We start from the raw sequence: 12782 nt of genomic DNA, 5'->3' as shown, positions 1-12782 counted from the left end.
AAGCTTCTCTTCCAAGCTTGCAATGGGACCCGAGTGCGAAACGCAAAACCTCGGGAGTAAGTGTCTGGGAATATCCGGACCTTTACGTTCTGCTCTGTATAATTTGCATTGGATGCGTTAGTTGAGCGGACACGTGAAAATCCTCAACTGTTGCGTCGAAGAACCCGCTAGTATCACGCTGGCGTACGTATACGGTCCATTTGGTGGCGTGGCCGACTTCCGTGACCTGGGAATCGGAAACAATGAGGAACTTCATCACACATTACGAGGTTCGGGACTGACCGAAGATGACCCATATCTCAAGTTAGTAGGTAGGCTACATCACCGGACATCTTCGCAACTGCGACATCAAGCGTGATCGGGCTTTAAGTTACCAAAACCACCTATTGCGAGTATAGGAAACCAGGCTATGTCAAGGAATGGTGTACCCATGATCTTTTGACGACTTCAAACGGCCGCCGAAAATATGTGAAGCTTCACCGTAGTGAATTCAAGTGAGTACTATAACCGGATTGAGATATATCCCTCAGACATTCGACAGATTTGTTTTAAAGAGCTCTAGAACTCACCGCCTTGACTGGGTACTGTTGGGTAGTACGGCGCTACTAGTAGTAGAGTCTAGTGACGAGCCCCAACGAGACAATGCGACGAGCTGCTGGCTGGCTTTTGCATCATTCCTCACTGACTGACCGAAGTCACCCACGGGAGACTCTGACGAGTGTGCATGCATGCACATCTCGCAGGTCTGATCATCTGGGCGACGGCCCGCGGGAATTGTAATCAAGGCACTAGTACTGTGTGTTGGCAAAAACTACTACTGAACCGATTATGTCAGCTCTTTCCAAACCGTGGGGTGAGCTACTCTACTAGTACAGGCTTTGTCTATGACTTCGCAAGCAAGGTGATGTTAGCATTCCTGATGCATTATCAAGCGAGTCATAGCTTCTAGTTCCTCTGGGAATACAGTTCCACCTTGTTTGTAGATTCGTGTCGGTTCTAGGTTCGGTGGAGGAGGAGGTGGTGTTGCTGGGGTTTTGGAGACCAACATGAACAGGTTTGAATGTTTGCGCAAACTTGTGCTTGCCAAAGTAAGTTCCTAGTGTTTGACCTGCCCTCCAATGTTAATTTTAATGTGTTGTACAGGATCCATAAAGTATCGGCTAACGACGCTAAGGACACGCAGTTGACGATTACTCTGACTCACAGTAATGTACAACGCGAAGTGTCCCTCAAAATAGGACTACCGAGTGAAAATGTGCGGGACAAAGATACAAGCAAAGAACGTAAGGTGGTCCAGGTTCACCTTCCCCAGATCCGAGCAGAATCCAGATGACATCCCTCGACGACGATTTATGAAAGTTTGGGAACAAAAGCGGGAGCCTGAACAACGCAGTATACTTGTTGGTGCGATTGCTTCCCCAAGCCACACGTTGCTTATTAGATGCTAGGCGACTGCTGAATCGTATGAGATAATTGCTTTCCCCTGCGCGCGAGCTAGAAGACGAAGCTAACGATGGCGGATATTGGAACTGGTCATATTGGGATCCTCATACGAAACAGTATAGCTTCCAGTTGTTCCGTTTGACTTACTGGTGTTGCGTACTAACCGCCTTTTCTTGTTATGCTTTTATTCTTCGCCGTCCCGAATTGTTTGGATCAACTTCATCCTGATAAATTTAGCTTTCATCTCATGCCGTCTTCAGAGGTGTATGCCGTATGATTTCTCGTGATATTATTCTGATCCAAGAAACTTCTATTCATATTTTGGACGGTAAATGACCTGTCAGCACCAAATTTACCATCGTGTAAACTTCCCCTTGCTCCAGATTTACTCCTGGAACTTCTTAGGGCAAGAAGTATGATGATCTAAGTTGGTTATATACACATCAGTGAACCAAGTGAGTCACGGCCTTGAAGTTTGCACCCCGTAATTGATGTATTAAGCGCGACTCTTTCATTGTCACCACCATCACGCCTGATAATTCGCACAAGATGACTTCATATACACCAGAAACTGGTTTCTATTACGATGGCCCCCGAGTCTTCGGTACAACTTTGACCAGTGATAAGACCTCGACAACGGAGATTTTCAGGAGAGCTATGAAATATAAACGGCGTTGTGACAACACACTTGAAACACCATCAGTAACGAGATCGGACTCTATTCATGGGACCATCGGTGGTGATACAACACTTGATTATACGTCATTAGAGTTGACTTAGTATTCAACCGAGGTCAAGAATGGAGTTCTTCACGCAATTCATTCGGTGTGTTATTGCTGGAAATAATGAAGTAGTAAACAATGTGGGCATTATTTGGGTGTCTAGTGTGTATGTGTGAAATCGATACATTCAGGGCCGTCGCCGTCTAAACATAACCTCTGCCTTCCGGTTGGGAGAGCAATTCATCAGAAACCATTCATCTGGGGGACGCTCGCCTTCTTTTTCCAATTTAATATCATAGTTTAGCACAAGATAAGCCATCATGGCCTTCATCACACTAGAAGCAAAGAAGCGACCGGGGCTGACAAAACCAGTGAGTGAGAACTTAAAACCATAGATCGGGCAATTTTAGCGTACCAAGCATGATGTCCGTACCCAAAAGGAATATAGCTTGCACTTGTGGAAGCTAGCAGGCTTTGTGGGTCTTCTCCATTGTCCTCGCGCCGTTGTGAAAACCGGAAAGGTTGAAACTCAGATGCGCTTTCGAAGTATTCCTCGTCGAGATGCATAGGTAATGAAGCGACAACGACGTGAGTTCCGCTGGGTATCACAGTACCATCCGAGAATACGAATTGCCGCATTGCTTTGCGCATCATAGGGACTACCAGAAATCAGCTTAGTATCACCAAAAATGAATAACAACCTACAGAGAGTGGTGCTATTGAATCGTTGGGATTCCTTGAGAAAGCTGTCCATCTTGACGAGTTTCGTCATCGCAGTCTTCGACCATCCATCTTGATTAATGACAGCTGAAGCTTCCTCTCGAAGAGGTGTGCAATACTGAGGGTATGTAGCAAGGTTTAATAGAGCGTGGGTGAGGCTCTTTGTGAGACAAGGAGTCAATGATCGATTTGTTCTGGAGCATAACGTCATACCTGAGCTGATGTATGTAATGCAGCGAAATTGAGGACCAAAATCCGCAAACATATACTCCGAAGATTCCTGTGTTCATCGTCGGATACGTCAATGAGCCAACTAATCATGTCATTCTTATAGAGAAACATAGTCAAGTGGCGAATCGTGTCATAGGAAGATAACATACAGGTTGAGCATCCCCGCCTTGTTCTAGAGTCTGCAGTCGTTCTCGCACGATAGGTTCCAGAAGTGCCATGCATGCCCTAATACTACTGGGCGTGTTCGTCAATAATCGACCAATGATCCTAAAAGTCAAAGTTGGGTCTTCGCACCATCAATTCAGCAACACTGCTTACGGATGTGCAAATTTTGGGAAAAAATTCACGAGAGTTGCACGCAATACCACTTGTAAAGCGAATTGCTGTTGCAGGGCTTCAAATTCAGGGGATCGGCCTGTAAGCGGGCTGAGCGGATGCACCCTTGATCTAAGCGAACCACTTACATAGCGGAAGGCCAACAAAGAGGCGATTGCTTACGCGACACATAGCCTTCATGATCTCCGGGTATATGCGAACCTTGGCCCAACCTGCGCAAAGAGAACGTAAAAATAACCTCACGGAGAAGGTGGTAAAACTTGCCATTTTGGGCTGATGGTATGATGGTGCTGAATGTGTCAATGATCTCGTTGTAAACATCAGGAAAGAGCGCTTGAAGGTTTCGGGAGAGATGGTTGCGAGTGACTTGGATGTGATAGGGATATTCTTGCGCGTCGATGCCAAATGTATATTTGACTTGAAGAAGCTGTGAAATCGTGTATTAAATCTGAATGTTACGGAACAAAAAAGAAACTTGCAACATACATCTCGCATAGCGTGATCAAAGGAGAGCTCGTCTTCCGGCACTTTCCTCAGCTCCTCTATTAGCCGTGGTCCAGTCAGAACTACGACCCATTTGTCAAACAATGGGACTCTGAACATCCCGCCTTTGTGCTTCATCGACGTTCAAAACATAATTACCTAATAATAGCATTGTCACCAACCTTCTCATAGCCTTCTTGCACCATGGCTGGAGCATCCCTTATGAAGCGGACGGCGCCAAGCCATGAGGAGACTGCTCCTGATGGGCCGATTGCAGGAATAACACTAAGCTAGACTCGACGTTAGTCAGTCTACTGTAACTGGATAAAAGTGCTTGCCTCTGAAAACCTGCGACGATCGTAAATAAGGACGAGGAGAAGGGTTACTATAAGAGCCCAGCCATAGACAAATAGACCAGCGCTGTCCATAGAATGAGCGTCGGAGGCAAAAAGAGGTGGAGGGCATTTCGGACACCACTCCCATGCAGACCAAGGGTATTTATGTTATTAGTGTAATGGAAATTAGAGTTAAGCACAATCGAGCTCGCCAGCTGGCTTACTAGATTAGATACGAGCAGTGGCGCGGAGTATTGAACATATAATTTTTTCGTTCTCAAGGCCAAGTTTTCACAGTAGTAAGCCCTATCCTCGACGCGCATGAGAAGGTCGAGAGACGAGCCAACCTCAATTTCGTCATGTCAACGAAGCCATGATCCATGGCCCGCATCAGTAATAAATTTTAAATTTTTAGTAACAAGGACAGCATGCAGGGACAGCCCTTGCAACTTTTGCGAACTTATCCTGAGCTTCTGACGTTGCAGAGCCAACACATCTCCGCTCAGACTGCTAAAGTTACTATGTAGGGCGTCTCACCTCCGCCAGAAATGAAACGGAATCGAACGGAAATTTCCCGCGTGTCCAATCGAGTATGCAGGTCGATCAGCAGCATTGTCATTGTTTTGGCTAAAGATGCAACGTTGAAGCACCTCAAGGCCGCCATCATTGGTTATTGCTGTCGTAATTAGAGCGGAACTTAGCACTATGGGCTACAACTGCGGAAGGGGTAAGTTACTAATCGTGGAAGCGTAACATGTCCATGAAACAGAATGGAGGTCAAAATAAGATGAAGGGGTTTTGTGTTAAATGATGATCTATATGTGCGATCTAAGAATAAGGCCACAGTATCCCAGCTATTGTCTATTCAACGCCAGTACTGCATTGTTAGTCAAATAACTATCTAGCGAACAGAAGCGATCATCGGATAGTCAAGGTTTTACCCTGACATCCCCATTCAATCAGGGGCCATAGATACAACTTTTTTTTATTGGATAGGCTCGGAACGATATCCTTGCCAGCAGCCTGACCCTGCGTCACCGGGAAACAAAGTTTAACAGCTTTCAGCACCGCAACCTCGCAACACGTCCATCTACCTACTGGAAGAAAAGTGCATCAATTCCACAGTCGTGCTAAAAACACATACAGAAGAATCAAGAACATCTAGGAATACTGCGTGGATTATCAGTTAATGCGATTGGTGTACCAAGGTCCATAGCCAAGGCACCTCGATAAGTGGTCGGATCGTCCTCTATGAGGTAAATCAAATCAACCAGATAGAAGACAGCTCAAATAAGAACACCAACCCATCTCCATATCAGAACCTGTCAAAGTCCAGAAAAAGGGTTACAACATGAATCAGATATCATGTTTCCGTTTACTCAGCCTTCGCCGATGAACTACTTCCTTGACCTTCCCAGTATCGGTTGCTGACAAGGACAGATGTTTTGTCAGTGGAGGGTTTGAGTGACCATGCGCTCCAGGCACATGCGTTGGCAAAGGTAGATTTCCAGGGAAGACGGCCGCTTTCTTCCGGAGTAGGTTTCGGCCTTGGCGATACATTGCTGCCGATTCGTGACTGTGGTCTTTGGTTAGTGGGAAGGGGTCAGGCTCAGGGTGGAGATCGTAGGGGTCAGTTCGGGGATAATATATATCCAGGGGTTGTTGTTGGGGTAGTGCTTGCGCAGACTGAAGCAGAGCAGGCATGACGAGGCGTTTTGGAAGGTGATGTTTGCGCGGTGGCTGTAAGCTATTTTGAGTGCGAGATATAGATTGCGTAGGTGTGGTGGTGCGCGTGAGCGAGCTGTCCAATGAGTGAGTTCTATGATGACGAGGAAGGGAGTTCGCCGGGTCGATCGCTTGACCATCAGGTGGTTCAACAATGAGCGGTGATGAAAAAGGCGTTGCCTGATTTGCATCTCCGCGAGCTTGTGACCGAGTTTCAAGATATCGTTCATTATGACCCGGCGGTAAACCGGGGGCAGAATGTATTTGATAGAGGGAATAAGGTGCGAGCTCATCATGAGCTGGCCGTTGTAGTATGTGAGGTATATCGTCACCAAAGCGATGGATCCGAGAAGCAGACTTGCTGGCGGGTGCACGTGACAATGAATGAGAAGGCGGCGCTTCGGGCGGATGGTGGTAAAGAGGAGAGTGGTCTCTGGCGTGACTGGGTTCTAACTGGTTCGAGTTTAGATTACGAAGATCTGGGTTCGGAATTACGGTTTTGGCCTGAGTGGTATGCATAGGCGGCGATGTAATACCAGATGGAATAATTTGCCCAGGAACGAAACTTAGAGACGGTCGACTGACTCCTGGACCAATCGGAGGCAATCTGGGGAGCTGCAGCAAAACATGTAAAGATAAAAGCTTCATGGTTCTCAGCTACCAAACATACTTTCTGGGTCCGCACCTGACGAGGGGCATTCTTTGCAAAGAGAATGTAAACATAAGTTGGAAAAGCTTGCATGTCTAACTCACCTCACGCTTAGATTTAGTATGGAAATCGCCTCGCAGGACATCAATGTCATTATACATGTGAGCTGGCCCAAGTTGCGCAAGATTGCTACCAATAGCATCGTAAGGACCGGCATGTTGCCATCCTGCTCCAAAAGGATCTGTCTCATCCATTTCGTCGATTCGATCGAGGGCGCGGGAGATTGTGAAACGTCGGATGAAATTCTTCATATGATGTTTTCCCGTAGGCCTGTTGCTACCATCTGCATGAACTGGAGTCGAGTCAGAGCGCATCGGGGCAGGTTTCACCACTTTTTCTCGCTGCTCTGGAGCTGTAACAATACGTGTTGGGGTAGGACGATTATAAGTAGGGGACACGGCTGGCGAAGACCCTGGGTCATGACCTGACGAAGACGAAGTAGGACATGAAGACGAAAGCTGCAAAGGCACAACAATACGAGGTATCGTGGGATCATCCAGCGAGTGGGAATGAGATGTAGCAGATGGTACAGTAGGCGACGTGAAGGCAGAGAGACCGGTGTGGGAGTCAGAATCTAAAGATACAGAAGGAGAGGCAGTCGGCGACATGTGAGCTTCTTCCGAACCGGGTGAGTGTGAAACAAGGTCTGGATCCTTCACAGGACAGAGCACTTCCTGATGAGGGGAGGCGTCACTGGGAGTGGTCTGGGAGGGATTGTTGACAAGAGGAGATTTAGACGGGAGTTCCTTGTAGAATGTAGGACTAATGAGTGGGAAATGCGGATGAACACGAGGATCGGAGGAGAATGCAGGGTCATTTAAGATGGTCATTGACAAAGGTCTTGAAAACCTGGGAGGGCTGTCACGGTGATAATATGAAGACGGAGATTGATCGAAGTCAGGAGTGAGAGATGCTGGAGATACAATGGCATATGGATTAGGATTGGCATGGTGCTGATAAGCAGCAGAAGTGGGAGACTGAAAGAAACCTGGAACACGCTCATCGCGGACTACGTTTGACGCATCCTGCAAATGATGGCTGATTTGGTGTTTATGACGACCTGCACCCCAGTTAAAAGGCATAGATAGACAGATGCGGTGCAAGCCTTAAAGAAGAGCTAACCAGACAAAGAATCGTTGTCAGTATTAACGAATGTTATCAACAGAAGAAAGACTTAAAATGGGACATGCAGAGCTTGTGCTGCCCACATGTGCACATGAGGTGACTGTCCATCAATGATCAATAAAATTAGACTGCACTTCTCTGTTTGGCCTGGCTTTGTGGCAACTTTGTGGTAAACCATTAAGACGGGGGTTGACGTTCAACACAACTTGAACACAACTGAATGGCAGACGTCGTATCTCTTCGAACAGAAATTAAAGCTTGGGAACGTGATTTCAAGTCAAAGTTCTCCAGAGATCCTTCTGTTCAGGATATTAAAGATCAACCTGCTATAGGTGCGTCTAATCGGTACTTTCACGTCGCGCTTGTACTCAATATCTTTGCAGCTGACAAGTACAAGTTATATAAGAAACTATCCAAAGCAGTAGCAGCAGCTGCCTGCCTCTCTCAGACCCCCACCACTCCACCGAAATCTACTGCTCACCCAAGTCGCTCCCGTATTATTTCTAAGCCGCGCGAAGTCGAAGTCGTAGCTCCTCTTCCAGGCTTCAATCCGTTCTCACCAGTGAAGAATAAAGGCAAGCAGAGGTATTCCCCTCCTGCATCCTCATTTTCAACTCGAAAGGCACCTTTACCAAATTCTTTCGCGACTCCGTCCAAGAATATACCAAACCGTTCCTCCCGGCGCGAATCCTCAGATAATTTTCCAGAAGGACAGCCAGATTTGTCAATTGGTACACCTCTCAACTCCCAATTACCTCCTGCGCGAAACACGGCAGTCTCGCGCGCACGAAAGAGACTTCGCGGTGAACCCGTCTCGCCCTCGCCCAATAAGCAGAAACGTCAACGTATCGGTTCTCATTCGGCTTTACCCTTCCGATTATCACATTTGTCTAGCGATGATGAAAGTGATAGGGTAATGGGTGGCCCGGATGTCAACAACTCTTTTGTGGATGATTCTCCCGTAAAACTACCGGCAGGCGGCAAGTCATTTAGGCTCCTCTTCGAAGACACACTACCAACTGCAAGTGTACCTAAGAGGCCTGCAAACATGTCCAAGTCACATTCACGAGGTTCGGACGATGCTGTAATCTCACACGGTGTCGATTCGAATGATGCCACGAGCCTCGAAGCATCTCCGGCCAATGCCCATAAAGATTCTAGACGCTCGAAAAGCCGCCAAGATAATCAGAAATCAAAGGCAGATACAAAACCTACTTTGATGTCAAAATTCATCAAGAAAGATGAGTTTCCCAGTGCTGAAGGCCGGGTCAACCAGTCGAGATCGCGTACAATTACTGCAGAGAAACGAATGCACATCAAGTCCCAGGAACCAAAGTTGTCGCTCAAGCGTGTTTTGGAGGTCGTGTCAGTGATTGATGGACTGACATCAACTTCTTCTCCACAGTTCCCCTTACTTCCGCCATCTCCCACTTCTGAAGCGGCCTCTTCAAATCGACGTGTTGCAGCAAACGGACAAGGAAAAGCCGGAACGAGCCGAAAAAAGGCCAGGGTTGCAGATGAGGAGGATGAGGAGGATGACGAAGACGGTTTAGACGAGCTTGCTGTTAAAGTCATCAATCGGACCCAGGCAGCACAGCAAGTGTTGGAAAATGCGGAAGAGCTTGACTGGGATCCAATATTACATGGCGGTGCCCGTGACCGCGATCAATATGCCGCGGCTGGCGACACGAGCCGTGACGAAAAGGGAACGTTTCATGTTGATTTACCTGAAGAGCTCCGCCTCATGTTGGCCATTTCACCATCAAGAACCCGCAACAGCAAGGAGGAGCGTGTCTTCCGCGGTTTACTTTACGGTGATCGTGTTGGCCATTATGACGCGTCGAGAGGTGGGGATATATGGGATATCGGTGAAGCGGAAGATGTCACCCGAGATAGTACCGAGGGGGAAGATGATTGGGAAGGCGAGCCTATACCATGGGAAGTCGGAGAGTTGTAGGATTTACTAGCCGTATGTGGTCGTGTTTTATTATTTCAGTGCTTTCACAGGACGTTTTCAGTGCTTCATATCGAGACGCTTCGTGCAATTATACTTGCTATCACTTGCAGGATCAAGTACAGAATGAGGAACACATGTAAAACACGTGTCTGATGCTGGCGTCTGACGCAGAGCGTGTGGTGCCCGCCGCCCCAAGCCACGCACTGCACAAAGCGAGGCAGCAGTGTACTAACGTATAATCACTCCGCGATAGCGGAAAGGTGGGACTTGACACGCCTCAGTAGACACTAACCATTCGCTTCTATTGCGTAAGGGCAAACCCTTGACGCGTGTTTCACCTCCGTGTTCGAAAGGGGAGCATGGCTCGGCTGCTGAAGTCATTGCGCACGTTCAATTTGTTATTTGAACCAGCCCTCATCCTGCTGGTGACTCCTCACATAGTCCGGATGTTACGGCGTGTGAGCGCAGTAAGTGGTTTAAAACCAGGTGTTTAAGCCAGGCATCTATGTCTTCCACCTCCTTGTTTTCCGACGCTTTAGCTTCTGTATCTCTTCGCCTTCGCCGCTCCCGCGATCCTGATAGTCAAAGCAAACACAACAATCGAACTTCCTACCGCCCTTATTCTGTCCATCAGCAGACAATGTTTCCCACTATCCTCCGGGACCCTGATGCAGCCAAAAAGCTGTTTGAGACTATCATCGACTCTCCTAATGGCCGCCGCTCCATGTCACGCCTTGCGCGGACCTGTAGAGCTATGTGCGAGCCCGCTTTGAATGTACTATGGAGGGAACTGGACTCCTTACTTCCAATTATTTCGCTGTTTCCCAACACCCTGATGAAGAGAGCCCGCCGACCTGGGCTCGGTTTGGTGAGTTTTCCTTGACAGAAAGCCTTCCGATTACTCAACTAGATACCTCCCGTAGGCCAAGGCACCCAATGCCGAGGACTGGAGCCGAGTTCTCGCCTATGGTGAACGTGTACGCCGCATTGCGTATATCGAGTCCTCTCCAAGCGTCTCTCCATCTATCTTCGCAATCATCGCGGAGAACCGACCCGTACAATACATCCTTCCTCACTTGCAGCAGCTCATCTGGCGTGTGGATACTGCTGCTGGTCTGCAACGCTGCACTATTTTCCTGAACCCAGAGCTTCAAAGTCTGGTTTTGGAGGTCAGCACGAGGATCCCACAGCTTGCCACTTTCCTTGCGGAGGTATGCAGTACCACTCAACTGTCATCCTTCTCCTTCACTTCGCCCACGAGCCTTCCCGACACATTCACTGATATTTTGAGGTCCCACAACACATTGGAAAAGTTGGTTCTAGTTGCACCTGGCGCGCTTTCATCGAGCGTCGGGCAATGGGCTGCATCTTTGCCTATGTTGCGTGTCCTCGAACTTGATCTTACTGGCCGGTCTGTCATCGCAGTTGAAGGCTTCTTTGACGACATTGTCGCTTCGGGAGCTTCCACTCCCAGTGATGCGTCGTCAGACAGTGGTGTCTTCTCTGGGGATGAGATAGACTTCACGGAAATCCGCAAGTCATCCTTGCGCTTGACCGGTGACCTGCGCTCGGGTGGCGTATTTACAGATCTCCATCAGCTATCGTTGACTGGAGAGGTTGCAAACATCGCAGTGTTCCTAAAGCATCTGACGAGCAATCTTACGCACCTGGAGCTCGTTATCGAGGACCCCCCGGATATGGCCGACTGGCAGGACCTCTCTGGTCTGATCTGCGAGCGCTTCAGCAAGTCGCTCCTCTCGTTGCGTATTAATGCAACAGGCTCATCCCGTTTCAATGAGCTTGTGAGATCAACGTCTCGAGGCGGAGACCCACCTTCCCGTCACCTTCCCCTCCAGCACTTCACCTCGCTTCCATCTCTGCTCCGTCTAGAAATAGACCTGCCAGAATCAGTCCTCTTCCATAACTCAGATCTGCAGGCTGTAGCCCAGGCATGTCCCAACATCGAGACCCTCCGGCTCTGCCCTATGGCACGTTTCCCCGCCTCGTCTGGGCCCAGCCTTACGTTAGAAGGTGTTGCGGTTCTGACTCAGGGCTGCAAGCGACTACAGACGCTTGCACTCGTGCTAGATGCCCACACGGAGTCCGAGGAGACATTTAACTCCCTCGATGTATCCTCGCGGTCACTTCTCCGCCTACACGTGGGTCACTCCGTTGTCAACGACCCTCTTCAGACAACCATTCTTCTCAGTCACCTTGCGCCCTATTTGGAGACAATAAAGTGGTTCCATGAGAAGAACCGTCCCGGATATGTCGAGGCAAACGCATCAGGCTGGCAGAAGGTTTCGGACTGGCTGCCACACATGCAAGGCATGCGCTTGATGGAGAGGGCTAGGGCTGTGCATCTTTCCACGCAGAAGCCCGAGACCCGGGAACAGAGTATTGACGCCACTGTGACGCGCATTACTGCAGACAAGTCTTTGCAGGCCAAGCCTCGTTTGGTTCAGCGCCATGTCCAGGTGTCGCCCAAACTGGTTGATAGATCAACTGAGGCTAAGCCAGAGTTGGTCTCAATGTCCATTGATGCCACACCGTCAATCATGGATACAGGCGTCGATGCTACTCCGGCGGTCTTACATCAGGCCGTCTCCGTTCGGCCTAACATGGTCTCCACCGAAGTCGATGCATCGGTTCACACGGAAACCAAAGCTATCAGTGCCATCCAAGCGCTACCCTTTGAAGAATCCAGCTCAGCTAAATACGCCGACCCCGTCTATGCCTTCCCTTCCGTCATCCCTGCAGTCCTTGCTGGACTGCTTACCTTCGCATGTCGTATTCTCACATCTTACCCTCTCACGATCCCTATGCATATGCTCGACAAATCTCTCTCCATACTCCATGCACAACCAAAAGAAGGGGACGATTCGTCCTCAGAAAAACATGAACTCAGGCCTTCTCCTGCACACTCGGTTTCATCATCGACGTCGGAGCTCCTGGATCATGATATTCCTCCTGTTTGTCTATGAATTCCTTATCGC

General features: G+C 48.7%; 4 protein-coding genes across 4 annotated transcripts; 2 read left to right on the top strand and 2 right to left on the bottom strand.

The window, feature by feature from the left end:
* Positions 1 to 2243: 2243 nt before the first annotated feature.
* Positions 2244 to 4526, bottom strand: HD556DRAFT_1319020 (cytochrome P450). Its single transcript, XM_041301257.1, has 11 exons — positions 4274 to 4526; positions 4118 to 4225; positions 3939 to 4067; positions 3717 to 3879; positions 3581 to 3664; positions 3435 to 3531; positions 3266 to 3383; positions 3099 to 3212; positions 2871 to 3045; positions 2581 to 2824; positions 2244 to 2524 (listed from the first exon to the last, which is right to left on the bottom strand). The coding sequence occupies exons 1-11, from the start codon at positions 4361 to 4363 to the stop codon at positions 2353 to 2355; spliced, it is 1494 nt and encodes a 497-aa protein (XP_041167909.1). The 5' UTR covers positions 4364 to 4526; the 3' UTR covers positions 2244 to 2352.
* A 1100-nt stretch (positions 4527 to 5626) lies between these two features.
* On the bottom strand, positions 5627 to 7786 carry HD556DRAFT_1302587 (uncharacterized protein; the record flags this gene model as incomplete). Its single annotated transcript, XM_041299513.1, has 3 exons — positions 5627 to 6610; positions 6666 to 6680; positions 6749 to 7786. The coding sequence occupies 3 exons, from the start codon at positions 7784 to 7786 to the stop codon at positions 5627 to 5629; spliced, it is 2037 nt and encodes a 678-aa protein (XP_041167908.1).
* A 263-nt stretch (positions 7787 to 8049) lies between these two features.
* On the top strand, positions 8050 to 9786 carry HD556DRAFT_1223754 (uncharacterized protein; the record flags this gene model as incomplete). Its single annotated transcript, XM_041296910.1, has 2 exons — positions 8050 to 8161; positions 8213 to 9786. The coding sequence occupies 2 exons, from the start codon at positions 8050 to 8052 to the stop codon at positions 9784 to 9786; spliced, it is 1686 nt and encodes a 561-aa protein (XP_041167907.1).
* Positions 9787 to 10426: 640 nt separating this feature from the next.
* Positions 10427 to 12770, top strand: HD556DRAFT_1223080 (uncharacterized protein; the record flags this gene model as incomplete). Its single annotated transcript, XM_041296854.1, has 2 exons — positions 10427 to 10654; positions 10710 to 12770. The coding sequence occupies 2 exons, from the start codon at positions 10427 to 10429 to the stop codon at positions 12768 to 12770; spliced, it is 2289 nt and encodes a 762-aa protein (XP_041167906.1).
* Positions 12771 to 12782: the final 12 nt, after the last annotated feature.

Source organism: Suillus plorans, assembly GCF_016647745.1.
Source record: "Suillus plorans strain S12 chromosome Unknown HD556scaffold_1, whole genome shotgun sequence".
Classification (NCBI taxonomy): Eukaryota; Fungi; Basidiomycota; class Agaricomycetes; order Boletales; family Suillaceae; genus Suillus; species Suillus plorans.
This window is presented reverse-complemented; position numbering and strand designations above follow the sequence as displayed.

Coding starts and splice junctions, on each gene's coding strand:
- HD556DRAFT_1319020 (XM_041301257.1), bottom strand. CDS start 4,363: ATGGACAGCGCTGGTCTATTTGTCTATGGCTGGGCTCTTATAGTAACC. Junction 3,213..3,265: donor AAGGCGGGGATGCTCAACCT/GTATGTTATCTT, acceptor TTTCTCTATAAG/AATGACATGATTAGTTGGCT. Junction 2,525..2,580: donor GGGTACGGACATCATGCTTG/GTACGCTAAAAT, acceptor TGGTTTTGTCAG/CCCCGGTCGCTTCTTTGCTT.